This window comes from Clytia hemisphaerica, unplaced genomic scaffold (genome assembly GCF_902728285.1).
Source record: "Clytia hemisphaerica strain Z4C2 unplaced genomic scaffold, Clytia hemisphaerica genome assembly, whole genome shotgun sequence".
NCBI classification, from domain to species: domain Eukaryota; kingdom Metazoa; phylum Cnidaria; class Hydrozoa; order Leptothecata; family Clytiidae; genus Clytia; species Clytia hemisphaerica.
This window is the reverse complement of record NW_027104385.1, coordinates 634706-646667: the sequence shown is the minus strand read 5'-3', so window position 1 is coordinate 646667 and position 11962 is coordinate 634706. Positions and strand designations below refer to the sequence as shown.

At 36.1% G+C, this 11962-nt stretch overlaps 1 protein-coding gene across 1 annotated transcript; it reads right to left on the bottom strand.

Annotated features, from left to right (window-relative positions):
- Positions 1 to 699: 699 nt before the first annotated feature.
- On the bottom strand, positions 700 to 11518 carry LOC136819424 (putative surface protein SACOL0050). Its single transcript, XM_067075650.1, has 12 exons — positions 11414 to 11518; positions 10855 to 10944; positions 9309 to 9977; positions 8203 to 8235; positions 6928 to 6960; positions 6054 to 6164; positions 5334 to 5453; positions 4369 to 4537; positions 3312 to 3366; positions 2543 to 2671; positions 1505 to 1622; positions 700 to 783 (listed from the first exon to the last, which is right to left on the bottom strand). Exons 1-11 carry the CDS (start codon positions 11475 to 11477, stop codon positions 1533 to 1535), a joined length of 1563 nt encoding a protein of 520 aa, XP_066931751.1. The 5' UTR covers positions 11478 to 11518; the 3' UTR covers positions 700 to 783; positions 1505 to 1532.
- Positions 11519 to 11962: the final 444 nt, after the last annotated feature.

Below are 11962 nucleotides of genomic sequence, written 5' to 3'. Positions count from 1 at the left end.
AATGTATGTGTAAATGATCTATATAAATAAATTGTAAAGTCTATTTTCTTCTATCTGCCAAGAGTGCTCGATGATATCAGAGCTTGTTCATATTAAAAGAAAGAGACTTTGATTTATTGTTTAGAACTTAAAGCTTTATGCCGCCTGTATGGACGAGAATCATCAGCTAAAAAATGAATTTAATAAGTTTTTTTTTCGTTTTTTTTTAGCTAATGATTGTCGTCCATACGGCCAATATGAAACTTTAAGTTCCAAACAATAAATCAAAGTATCTTTCTTTTAATTTAATTTAAATAAATTGTACAAAATATTCGTCTTAACTTTGGCAGTGGAATCTCCATATTCATTAAATGCAATGAAGCTGACTGAAAGTTGATAAGTTTATCTACCAATGGGCTATTCCATTGTATATTCATACAAAGGGTGAACAAACATTTCCAGGGGGTAATCCGAGAAGATTTTCTAGGGTTCTAGGGTTTTATTTTCATATTTCCAGGGGGTTAAAAGATATTCTAAAATTTCTAGGGCATAAATGGCTGATTTAAGCTCTTCCACCTTCACTTTAAATTGATAAGAAATTTTTCCAGGGATTTCTTTGCAAATTTTGACATTTTCCAGGGAGTATCAATACACTTTCAAGAATCTATTTTTGACTTAAAAAGGTTCATTATGAATATGTATGAGTATGTATGAATAATTAATAAAACAGCCCAATAAAGTGCTTTTAAATAAGTGCTCAAAATTTTAACTGGGTCATCATGTCATCAAGAACCAAAATAACGCCTAAAACGATAAAAGAAATAAAACTTATAAAACTAAATGAGAATATGTGACTTAAAAAAAACAAACATTCTGTGTCAAAAACGTTCCCAGCCCTCTAAGTTCTTAGTTTGCTTGTTGATGAATCTAATAGCGCCCATGATGGTACCAAAGTTTAGTATTAAGTATTGTTTAGTAAATTTAGTCAAATCAAGAATTAGTACAAGTTTCTGTTTCTCTGGGTACGAGATTGACCACTCGTGAAAATCGCAAAAATGCAACGGTCAATGAACAAAATGACGCTCAGTATTATCATATGTGATCGCCTCTTCGACTTAAAAGTTAAGCACCTCTTCAAAATTCTTTCTAGCCCCCCCCTCTCAAAGATTATTCTAGGAATTCTCTTGGCACCCCTTTTATCCCCTCCCTACCGGGCTGCTACAGATTTTAAACCGTAAGCAAAAATTTAAATACACTTTTCTCGAGATGCATAAATTTATTGTTGTCCTCGTTTTCAAACAGATTTCATTGCTATGAAATTATACATCTAAACCAATTTAAATTCCCAAAAGGCAAACATTAACTCTAAAACATTAGTACTTGAAATTCAAAATGTCTCGTGAGGTGTAAACAGCACAATTATCATTGTGAATATGTAATTTTATAGCAACAAAATCTGTTTGAAAACGAGGACAACAATAAATCTATGCATCTCGAGAAGAGTATATTGCGAAATGCTACTCACCATGATAATTCCCGCTTTATCATCCTGTTCACGCATCAACGCAATCTCCTTCGGTCACTACAATGTTGTCGAATGCTACAACGTTACCCTTCTCATTTTCTCCAACGTTGATTGAAAGCTAGTAATAAAATAATGGAAGATTATCATTATTTTACTCATAGAGCTCTAGATCGATTACCAATCTTTTATAGTTCTATAACCGGCCTCGAAATAGACTGGCAATTTTAACTGGGTATTTTAACGTTTTCCAGAATTTAAAGATCGGGCGAGAATTGCAGTTTCAGTACTTCCTCTTTATTTAATTGGATTTTTCGATTTGGGAGGGGTTAAGTGGCTTCTAGGCTGTATTCTCAGCCTTATTGGAACATTTTTGAGCTTTTAGATCCTGAGATCCTAATGCCCCAAGTTTTAAGTCTAATTTTAACACATCTTAAGACTCAGTGTTAAAACTCTACTTTCAAAGCGTACTTCAAAGCACTTAATAATCACTTGCGGTTTTAAAGTTTTAAGGGAATTCCCCGATCTATTACCAATCTTTCATATTTGTCTTCTATAACCGCCTTTCTTCACTACTTATTATGCACATTTCAGATGAGAAAAGTTGTCTGTGACGACGTCTGAGACCGCTAGTCTTTTATATTTTGTCTTTGTTCGTATCAGAATTCAATGCCACTCATTATTACATTCATAAGTTTCCATCTAAAGTTTTCTGAAAACTGCCTATGAGTATGAACGTTATAACATTAATGGCTCCTAATCCAGGGGGCAGTGGGTTTACCAACTGACGGTATGTGCGGTGAAAAAAGTTACTTTCAGAATCGCACCCTTACAGTGCATTTTTTTTGCAATTTTTCCTCGATTCGCTGAAATTTCCACCCATACAGTGCATTTATCAAAAATCCACCCTTACAGTGCATTTCTGATATTTTGAAAAGCATACCCTTAACCGCCGCACATACACGTCGGTCAATTTGCCTGACTCCCCCCCCCCCCCGGGCTACTAATATACAGTAGTGAAATTAGAAAAAATTATTTTACTCTTTTGGACCAATTCTTTGATTTCGCTTTCTTGATCGATTTAATTTGGACATCTGTTGAGTAATTTTTCCATTTCATGGTAGCTTCCAATTCAACGCAGTTACCTTTCTCACAATTAATTTTCTTTTCCTGAAAAATATTTCGGAGTAATCAGGAATTATCAATCATAAAACTAATCATTTTTACTGATGAGTAGTATAGTATGGTGTACCCACTTTACGATAAGTTTCATTTAGAAATGTTTATTAGTACTTGTAAAGGTTTTGCTTTTAAATAAGGGTGATGTCGTTTGCTTACTCATCAATTTTTAATTTTTACAAGCTTTTTCATGTTGGATTGTGACACAGACGTAGAGCAAGATTGATCAGAAAGAGGAAAAGAAAAAGATTATTTGTTTATATCAGCACAATATACCAATAGACATACACTGTCCTGATATGAAATATGTTTCTAATATGAAACTGAAAAACTTATGTAAAAATAAAACCTTTAGTACAAATAAAAAACATATGTTTGATTGATAAATATATCGACAGACTTGACTATTGGAGTTTTAGGAGTTTTGGACAGTGTTTCAATACTAGTAGTTCTCTATGGATCCGCCGCCAGTCGGCCTGGTTATCTAAGAACTTGAACAGTTCATTTAAAGGAGCGGAGATTAGAGCCGCTCGAACCGAATTCAAATTCGAACCGAGATCCCCATGGATTGAGGCTCGGAAATCTTGTCCATTTGGTCATCGCTTAGCTAGGTTATCCTTAAGTAAGTTACCTCCTTGTCTTCCATGCTTCGTTTTTCTTTGTTGTAATTAGCATTCTGGAACAATCTAAATAAAATCAGAATAAATGTTATAATTTAAATCCAATTGCTGATGATCTTACAAAAACAACAAAGTTATTGACGTGTTTGAGGTAAAAAATGTCTTATCAATTTGGCATAAATTTTTAAAGAATATTAGGAAATTCTAAATTTACATTCATTTTTTGCGACAAAAACATCCGCAATTTAGATTAATAAAAAGTTGGAAAGTTGTCGTAGTACATTTCTTGCTCAGATTGAAGAGCTCTTTTACTGATTTTGATGACCCCACCAAAAAAATCACGATATTTTTGAAGATGCAACACAAAATTAACTAACAACATCGCCAAACAACACCTTGCACAAACAACTAGATTTAAAAAAAAATATTAGCCGTATGCGCAGCGTCGCACGCTGCGTGTCCCAATCCAGTGAATCACTACACATGTAAAACATTCTAACGGAAGAAAGATAGCCGCCGATTGATGATTTGATTTTGATTTTAGGAAATAAAGGAGAAAAAAGATAACATTGCATTGCAATTTTTAACCACAATTAAATAAATGGCTTAGCAAAAGTATATTTTAGATCTTCTTAGCCATCGTGGTTGGACATTCGAGGGTGACTTTGAAAGACTTTGAAAAGTTTTGAAAGTGATAGGGAGCCACTTTTGTAAACAGAAAGTTTTAAAGAGCATCTGAATAAGAATTCTTCAAAATGGCAAAAAGAAATTGGGAAGAAGGTTGATTTTAACCCATCAAGCTCCAAACTTGGTGAATAGAAAAAAGTATCTTTGGGTCTCAAAGTTAGTCTAGTGGTAGGAAATCTGGTTAGGGTGCAAAAAGATGATGGTTCAACGCCATGAAGAGGAGGCTTTGTAGAGCTTTGTTAGATTTTTGAAAACTTTTTACAAAACGTCGTAAACACACACGATTAAGCGTATTAATATATAGATACAAAAACACCGTATACATAAACGGCCTCAGATCCTTTTCACCGTCCAATATATGATTTATAGTAGATAAAGTACCTGATAGAGACTTTCTGTGCCTTTTCTACTTTGTAATAAAAGTGAACACAGAAATTATCATCTTCCTCTTCTTCCTCTTCGTCTTCTTTCTCTTCTTTTTCTTCATCTTCTTTTACGATCAAGTTCAGTCGTGCATGTGTACCGGACGTTTCAACGTAATTTTCAACATCTAGATGATTAAGAACATTTTGACCATAGTCCGTGAAAAAACCCCGGTCTGGAAGCCTTTTGTTTCTTTCTATTGTTTCGAATTTGAACTTGTGTTGAGAAATTATTTTGTTTTGCTCACTTTTTGATCATGTGATTAAAATCTTAAACCAATCCCAAGAGGAGTACTTGGCAACGTGATCAAAAACTGAGCAAATCGATTTTTATAATCGCTATTTTAACAAAGGAAAAAGTTAACAAAAAATTACAACAATGGGCTTCCAGACCAGCGGGTTTTTTATATGGACTATGATTTGACCTAAGCATGTGTTTGGCCTCCCCAACAGTAACTCTGATCAAGAAAAGTAAGTCACGGTTAGATTTTGCACTGAGTCTTAAGGCCGGTCTCCATTTGCGCGCGCTGCGATCGCACTTTTTGGCTTCGATCCTTTTTGCTTGGAAAAAAGATTACGTCATAAAAATGTAGCGCGCGCTCGAAATAAAACTTTTTTTCAACCATTACGTCAGATCACGCCAATAGAGTTGCTTCATTTTTCTTTTGACCAATAGCGTGGAAGCTTTGCTCGAAAAAGTGCGATCAAAGCTCGCGCAAGTGGATACAGGCCTTTATCCGTTGAGTTTGAAGCCCCAAAGGGGCTAGAGAGGAATCTTCAACTTTTCTCAAGCAAGAAACAGCGAAACCTTAAGTTTGCCCCACATTAAGAAACTTTGTTTTAAAAACACACGGCTCACCTGTTCTGGATGGGAAATAAGTTTCAGAAGTTTCAAATTCGTGGCTTTTTAATAAATGGTCTTACCTTCAGGGCAGGTGCCGCATTTGAATGGACAGAGGGCTCCAACTACCGACTTAACATCTCTGATGGAGCAAACATCATCAGACTTGTCAATTGATTTGCAAAATCTTGGTTCCCTGCATTCTAAAAAAAAAATGTTTAATTATAAGATCTTGGATCGGAACTTTTTTCAAAGTGGTACTCGCAAAGAAGCCAGGGTATATAAAGGTCATTAGGGGGCACTTGGTTTGCTGGATGACAGGTATGTGCCGCCTTATTTTTGAATATCTGAAATTATTGGTCAAAAATAAATTAAACCACTTAAGAGGTAAGTGGAATTTAAGCATAGATTGTCTAAGATGAACCTCAAAGTCGTTTGGCTAACTGTTTTTCAAAAGGCGAGCTACAAGTTCTTTTATCCGAACACACTATATAAGAACATAAGGCTTTGATGGCTTAAGAAAAAGTTTAGAACATTTGAGACCTCATGGACATGGGAGTGCATTTTCTAAACAATGAATTTTGAATGGGGATTAAATCAGAGTTAATTTCTTAGTAGGGCTAAAGTTCTAGGGTATTTTGCCACCGGCGAAGAAATTTTTTGCAAAATTTTCCAGTGGGACTGGGGCCCCAGCAGGTCTGTGACACAGGGGTGTTGAAATACTCTCATAATGGTGAAATTAAGATCGTTAAGAAAAACTTTAGGTTTAAAAGTCAAAATTTTTAGTTCTAAAAATAACTTACTCCTTTCGCAGATCTTGCAAGATTTCTTACACACATCTTGTAACTTCCTTTCATCTTCACAATATTTGTGGGATACCTTGCGACATTTTCTTCTTTCATCAACACAGTTTCCTTAAAAAAAACATATATTGTATCGTTGTATTTTACTACACTAAAGTGTACTTCTGAATGAACTTTCTGATGATTTTCGATAACGAAGTCCAGTGAAGTAGACTAGGAGCATTTGATGAGGTCGCCATTTTGAAAAAATTATGCAAAAATTCCAAATAACGAAAAAACTACTTGGAATGAAAAATATGATTAAGAAAACAAACACGACTAACAGATTACTTTCATTCTTTTGTTACCTTTGCAAAAACAACTAAAATTGGGCACCTAAGCAAAAGCAAATTTACATTTACTACCAGGCCCACTTAATTGCACACCCAGGCTTTATTTTTTGATTTTATTTTAATGTTGACGCTCTCTTATTCGATTCTTTGCACGTTTATCATAAGAACAAACTATATAAGAACATAAGGCTGCGATGGTCAAAATCTTATAAATACAAGTCAAGGCTTTGCAGACTCTAAAACACCCGATTTCTTGGGAAAATAGACAAAACAATACTCGCATACTGATGGAATTAAGGACATCCAAAGCCTTTAAAAATTATGAATATTTTTATGAACAACGTGTGCCGTTCGATACACTCCCTTGTTTGATGTGAATCCCATTCCAGCTAATTTAATCAAATTGAATTATTGTAAATTTCAAAAGTACATTCAAAGCATACTTGTTATTAGATTTTCTTAGATTTTAACCCGATCTAGCCCAGGGGAGTGAAAAAACATCCCTAGGCCCGAGCAAGATAGGGTTAGTAGAGTATAGTAACCTTTCAATGTAAATCTTCTCATTCTTGTTGTTGCTGAAATAAAACAAAACGTAAAAATTTCTGAATTCGGTTATTCAATTAAGGTGGTACCAGGGGGAGGGCAGGGGGATTAAAATAGATTTCTCACGTTTTCAAAATACTGATACAGGGTGTCCAGATCGTATCGAGAACACACGCAACAACCTTCTACTCAGAATCATGTTCGAACTCGAACTTTCCCTGTATATCCCTTTTGTCGTGTGACCATGTTCTGAATGGACGAGATTAATGAAAAGACTGAAAGAAAATTTTCTGCCTAAATTCCCAATGTAAGTGACTAAAAAATAAAATCTAGACTTTCTGTGAAAGTGAAATAGCATTCAGAATATGAATTGAAACAACTTTTAAGGAGTGAGTTTGCAAAATTTGACACCCCCTTCCCGCAGACCCGGTAGGATTGTTTTAGCCAATGGGGATAAAAAATCATGGGCTGAAACTTGATGGTGATTGACATTGCCATATTTTTTATGGCTGGAAATTTCAATTATTTTGTTATTAAGTCGGAAAATTCAGTTGGGATGGGAAAAATAACAAAATAGTTTGTAGTGAGGACTGGTTCATTTGATTATTTTCAGTGCGGACAAAAATTGCAGTATAATTTTCCACCGGGGACGATATTTTGGCCGATTTTTCCAGTGGGAATGGGTCCCAGTGGGTATATAAGAAGGGGGTGTAATTTTGGCTTAAAATAAGATTTTTTGGATTGCCAATCTTTGTTAAGTGTGCCCATGATTTTTTGCTCACTTTTGACGGTTTTTCGGCCAGTGGCATCATCAAAATGTCAGAAATGTAAATATTTTTTCAAGAATACTTAGCACATCACTGGCCCACGGCAGCAAAATTTTTGAACGAAGAATTATTTTTGAAACATAAATTGACCTACATTGCTACCATAAGGGTGCCGCGTTTCAAAAAACTTTCGATCAAACATTGTTAGTGGTGAACATAGCTTACCCAGCTGGCACAACGTTGTTTGAGCGTTCAACTAACGTTATATGAACGTTGTCTGCCAGCTGGGTAGTCAAGAGTAAAGATCAAAGAACCTCAGTAGATTAGATAGGATAGGAGCGCAAAATTTGTGTAGAAGAGCAGATTTATATGACACTGTAATTATCTTGTTACATTATGAATAGATAATTACAGTGTAATAAAAATCTGCTCTCCTACACAAATGTTGTGCCCCTATCCTTTCTACATTATGAAAGAATCTTGCAACACTTGTCTGGTACTACTTACCCCGGATATTATCCATATCACTAAAACCTTTTCCTGAAAAAGAAAGAAGTAAATTCTTGAATTGACATACTTTAGATGAGAATGTTTTTGAATCATTTATGCACGTTCAAATGATCATTCTTCACATAAATTTTTATTTTAAACAATATTTCGACCTCCTTAGTGGGGGTCTAAATGTAAATCTGTAAAGTAAACCTGATTAAGAACTCCAATAATAAGGAGGTCGAAATATTGTTTGAAATAAAAATTTATATAAAGAAAGAGAAATAATTACTGAATACCGTGTTCTTTACAACCTTTTAGCTCAGCAAGAGTTTTATATTATGACCTTAAGGTCGGTCTCCACTTGCGCGCGCTGCAATCGCAACTTTGGCTTCAATCATTTTTGCTTGGAGAAAAGATTACGTCATAAATGTATTTAAACTTTTTTTTCAAGCGCGCGATCGTTACGTCATATCACACCAATGGAATTGCTTCATTTTTCTTTTGACCAATAGCGTCGAAGCTTTGCTCGAAGAAGAGCGATCGCAGTGCGCGCAAGTGGAGACGGGCCTTTAATCACTGTACAATTATATAGCAAGGAAAAAACGTCAATAGGCCTGTCCATAAATTATTTTCAGGATTTCAGTGCAACAATTTTCATAAGTAATTAAATCTCTTGAGTCTTCAAATATTACACTGAAGGCTGCTCTTTCGATAACTAAGTATTTACAAGAAGGTAGGAGAGGGCGCCACTCTTTCTCCCTGGATTTCTCCACTTACCCTTGTCTCCACTTACCCTTGACCCTCCTCTTAATTGCTGACCATCAAGCAGAGAGGCTACTATTTTGAGAATCTTTGGTATGACTAGGCTGCGGGTTGAACCCACAACCTTGGGAACCATAGCTGGATGCTCTACCACTGCACCACGGTTCGCTTGAAACGCATCAAGTTTATGGAATGACTGACGAGTTCGTTTAGAAGAATAAACTTTGGAATTTTTACCTAACGACTTGCCCGTTACATATGATATAAGGACAATTGAAAATTCATTATAATACTAGAGCTAGACTTTCTCTAAGAACAGCACACAACTTATTTAGTTTTTGTATTTTACATGAACTTACGTAGAACTTCTTCAGGTTTTTCAGGAGCCTGTGTTGTTTCAGGAGCTTGTGTAGTTTCAGGAGCCTGTGTTGTTTCAGGAGCCTGTGTTGTTTCAGGAGCTTGTGTTGTTTCAGGAGTCTGTGTAGTTTCAGGAGCCTGTGTAGTTTCAGGAGCCTGTGTGGTTTCAGAAGCCTGTGTTGTTCCAGGAGCCTGTGTTGTTCCAGGAGCCTGTGTTGTTTCAGGAACTTGTGTTGTTTCAGAAGCCTGTGTAGTTTCAGGGGCCTGTGTAGTTGCAGGAGCTTGTGTAGTTTCAGGAGCCTGTGTTGTTTCAGGGGCCTGTGTAGTTTCAGGGGCTTGTGTAGTTGCAGGAGCCTGTGTAGTTTCAGGAGCCTGTGTTGTTTCAGGGGCTTGTGTAGTTTCAGGAGCCTGTGTTGTTTCAGGAGCTTGTGTAGTTTCAGGAGCCTCTGTAGTTTCAGGAGCTTGTGTAGTTTCAGGAGCCTGTGTTGTTTCAGGAGCTTGTGTAATTTCAGGAGCCTCTGTAGTTTCAGGAGCTTGTGTAGTTTCAGGAGCCTGTGTTGTTTCAGGAGCTTGTGTAGTTTCAGGAGCCTCTGTAGTTTCAGGAGCTTGTGTAGTTGCAGGAGCCTGTGTAGTTCCAGGAGCCTGTGTTGTTTCAGGAGCCTGCGTAGTTTCTAGTGATTGCGTCATAAAAAGAAAGTTGTTAACGAGCTGATACTCCTAGGGGCTATTAACTACCACACTGCTTTTGAATGCAAGAAAAAACTAAAGTTTGTCTCAAAAGTATGTGCACACTTCAGTTTTTGAGCATTTTCTCAGTACCCATTTATGCTATGTTAGAAAGTTGAGTGAGCGCTGTAACTTTTTATCCAAAAAAGATACGAAAAATCTGAAAAGATTTTAAATCAGCAAAGCTCAAATTTTTTAAATAGCCTGATGTCATGATTTTTAAAACAGCAGAATATATCTTCATTTTTTTCATCTTAATTCTTCTTCTTCACTTTTCAATTTTTCAAAAATCTTCTATCCTTTAGATTATTCTCCATGGAAATATATTTCCAACGGTGTATAACTTTCAAAAAGAGTATGAAAGTGTGCTTAGAAAATGCACAAAAACTGAAGCTTCTACTACTTTCGAGACAGACTTACAAGCCCAGTGGATTCTAAGACTTTGACGGGGTTACTGAGACAATGGTGTATTCTTAATATGCGTAAGTCAAGATGATCTCATTATTTCTAACAGAAGCTTACTAGAATTAGTAACAGAGAGGGCGCAAATTTCTGTAAAGCCCGAAGCTTCTTCTTGCTAAGGCAAGATGTCGTGGCTTTAAGCTTTTGTTTAAGCTATTGTTTTCGAAAATCCACCGAAGCTTCTGATTGGTTAAAGCGTTGAAATTCTTTTATAATGACACGGAACCTCGGTGGGATTTTCCACCGAGAAACGCCACATCTTTAAGCCAAAGCACAACATTTGGCCCTTTCGGATTTATAAATCTGTGGTTCAAATCCCGGTATTTTTATAATAAAAAATGAACATTTTGAGGAACTTACCTTCTCTCTTGTTAATTTTTTTGGCATCCATTTTATTGGAAAGTTTTTCCAGATCCATTAGATCTTGTTCCAACTTTTCAACCAAATTATCTGAAAGAAAAACGGTACGAACAAATTGCAGTTGATATGGAGGTGGCTTGATTTTTCTGAGTTGGTGGAAGGTCGATGGTAGGCTGCGTGCATCCCCATCAGAAATAATTTTGAAAAAGGGGATGCGAATCGTGTATAAAATTCCTGTTCGAGAGTTTCTGTGTAACCTGTTTTAGTTTTCTTTTTAAAAAGCTTCAGAAATCCAATGATTGTATTAATCTCCAGCCATTTCAAATTTCCAATTAAACTTTAACAAAATTTAAAGATCTCTCATATAAAACTTACTAAATCAAGCCAATCAATTTTCTAAAACTCAAAAACAGAAAGACGGAGGTCACTCTCAGACGAGAATTTTATACATGATACAAAGCTGCCCTATATCAAAACATATCAGAGGGGTTGCGTGCAGTCTTTGCCGATCTGTTGGCTCATAATTAACGTTAGATAGCCCTATCCTTTCAGAACTCACCTAATTTCCGAGGATGTGTCGAAACGACCATCAAAAGGAGAAGATACATCAATTTTGGTGACATCTTGAATATGAATACAATTCAACTCCCAAAATTCTTCAAAATCTTCTAGAATATCAAATTATTATGTGCAGAAAAGATTTAAAAGATGATCAGTCTCTAGTTTATTTACTAGACGATCCCAGCTGGCACACAACGTTTTTTCGACGTTTATCTAGCGTGCATAACGTCCATATAACGTTAGATGAACGTTGAAACAACGTTGGGTGCCAGCTGGGAGACGGCTACACGCAGTGGATGGGATAGGCAAAGGTTTGCAAGCTCATAACTAAGCTCTTTTTGAGAGGTACCAAGAATTAAGAGATGCCAAAATTTCTTTTCAGTTTTCGTTTCCAAAAGTAACACCCCTGTGTCACAGACCCGGTGGCACCCCCACCCACTGGAAAAATCGGTCCAAAATTTTTTATCCCCATTGGAAAAAATGCCTTTAAAAACTCCATTAGAGGAAAAGAAACATTGTCATCCCCATTGTCTTTCATCCCCATTGT

Coding starts and splice junctions, on each gene's coding strand:
- LOC136819424 (XM_067075650.1), bottom strand. CDS start 11,477: ATGTCACCAAAATTGATGTATCTTCTCCTTTTGATGGTCGTTTCGACA. Junction 6,961..8,202: donor TGATATGGATAATATCCGGG/GTAAGTAGTACC, acceptor GTTTTATTTCAG/CAACAACAAGAATGAGAAGA. Junction 4,538..5,333: donor ATGCGGCACCTGCCCTGAAG/GTAAGACCATTT, acceptor TTAATCATCTAG/ATGTTGAAAATTACGTTGAA.